This window comes from Alligator sinensis, unplaced genomic scaffold (assembly GCF_000455745.1).
Source record: "Alligator sinensis unplaced genomic scaffold, ASM45574v1 scaffold826_1, whole genome shotgun sequence".
NCBI classification, from domain to species: Eukaryota; Metazoa; Chordata; order Crocodylia; family Alligatoridae; genus Alligator; species Alligator sinensis.
Window position 1 is genome coordinate 127,431 of NW_005843410.1, and position 2,057 is coordinate 129,487.

At 41.2% G+C, this 2,057-nt stretch overlaps 1 protein-coding gene across 7 annotated transcripts in view; it reads left to right on the top strand.

Annotated features, from left to right (window-relative positions):
* Window positions 1-2,057, top strand: part of LOC102381531 (AP-2 complex subunit alpha-2) — a 62,595-nt gene that overhangs the window by 55,139 nt on the left and 5,399 nt on the right. For all 7 annotated transcript variants that reach the window (XM_025195121.1, XM_025195122.1, XM_025195124.1 and 4 more), the window contains one exon: window positions 1,341-1,457. In XM_025195121.1, coding sequence (XP_025050906.1) covers window positions 1,341-1,457 — 117 coding nt within the window. The remainder of the gene's footprint in view (window positions 1-1,340; window positions 1,458-2,057) is intronic.

A 2,057-nucleotide genomic window follows, 5' to 3' on the forward strand; every position in this document is an offset into this window, starting at 1 on the left:
TTCCAGTGCAGTAAAGTCAAGGTCTTGGAATGCATCCCTATTTGTTGCGCTGTAAAGTGCGTTCCCGTTATGCAAATTTGAGTTATGCACTGTTTTCCAGGAACACGTGTACAGCATAAAGCAAGGGAAACCTGTATAGATCAGTGGGACCAACTTTTGGCAGGTGTGCCACAAATTTTAAGCTGAGTGTCCCTCTGATCCCCTTCCCTGACCCAACCTGTTGCTCTGCTTTTTTGCCACCTGCCTGGTCTGATGCTCTGCTTTCTGCTTCTACATTTTCTGCCACTGTTGCTGACCCCCTCCCCAATTGGCCATGTGCGACACACATCCTGCCATTGTTACTTGTGGCATTTATGCCACAGGTTGGCCATCTCTGATATAGGTGTGAAGACTGAACAGAAGGTAAAAAAACAAAAACCCAAACAAGTATAAAAGCAAGACACAGGTAAGAATTTAGTTAGCCATGTGTCCTGGTGGTTGAACCTACATACTGCTCTTGATTTGTTTAAGAAATGTTGTTAAACATACCTGAATCAAGAATGCAAAAAGTCAAAACTTGCCCTTGGATACTTTTAGCCACTTTCCAAATTGGAATTCTCATCTCTTCAGTTACACCTACTTAAATTGAACCTCAAGCCTCTTTTAAAAGGACTTATGCTAGCTACTGCGTTTTATGTTGAGTTATTGGTTCTTCATGGAGAGAAAATGACTCCTCCTTGATAGCTTCTTTAAGAGAACACCTTTCCTGAAGTAGGACATACAAACATGCAATCTGAGCATAGATCTGCATGAAATTACATACTATTGTTAATTACTAGAATTGTTTTATACAATGCATATTTCCCTTTTTGTCATATGAAATGCAAAATGTTTAAATGCCCTGGAACTTTATCGTGTATAGTTAACTGTGGCTTGTTTGTTTTGTGTTTTTTTTTTAATGGCTATGAGTCTTGATATTTATGTAGGAATGAAACCAACTGGTTACAGATCTATGTTCTCCATATTAAAGTACTAAAGTTCACTTATAGGATGCTAGTTCATGGAATTGCTTATCGTCATAAGTATCTGAAATGAAGCACTGCTTTTCTCTTAGGAATTGCATTTATTTTCCTGAGTACAGAGGCTTGTTTTTGCTCATTACAAAATGCCTTTTTGAAGATCCTTAGAACTAAGCATTGAAAGTATATTCCCTCAATGTCTCTTCCCTCCTAGAACTGGATGAATTTCTTAACATTCTCTTAAGAGAATCTAGTACCTATCAATAGCATACTTCTTTAAATTGCTTTTGACATGTAAAAGGTTAATATTCAACCCATTTGCTACCTTAATTCTACACTTAGGTATGGGGGAACACTTCAGAATCTTTCTGTAAAACTGCCCATCACGCTGAATAAATTTTTTCAGCCTACAGAGATGTCTTCTCAAGACTTCTTCCAGCGTTGGAAGCAGTTGAGCAGGTAAGATTTTTTTTTTTTTTTTTTTTTGCACATCTTTGTACTCCTCAGGGAAAGTGCGTGTTTGTGGGGGGAGGAGGGGGGAAGGCAGGCGCATTCCTTATTTAAGGTTTATGAGTGGTACCTTGTTAGTAGTATGACGTCAATAAATACTAATGTGAAGTGCATAACAGTTTGCTGATGACACTAAGATGTGGGGCGCGGTGGACTCACTTGAAAGGAGAGAGGCTGCAACTAGATTTAGACAGACTACAAAAGTGGGCAGATGAGAATAGGATGGGGTTCAACATAGACAAATGCAGGGTGCTGCACCTTGGGAGAAGGAATCCACAGCATACATACAGGCTGGGGAGTTCCTTTCTTGAAAGCACAGAGGTGGAAAGGGATCTTGGAGTCATTACTGGCTCCAAGATGAACATGAGCCGCCAATGCCAGACTGCAGCCAGCAAGGCCAGCCATACCGTGTCATGCATCCAAAGGTGCATCTCAAGCCGGTCCAGAGAAGTGATACTCCCCCGTATGCGACTTTGGTCAGGCCGCAGTTGGAGTACTGCATCCAGTACTGGGCACCGCACTTCAAAAGGGATGTGGCCAGCCTGGAGA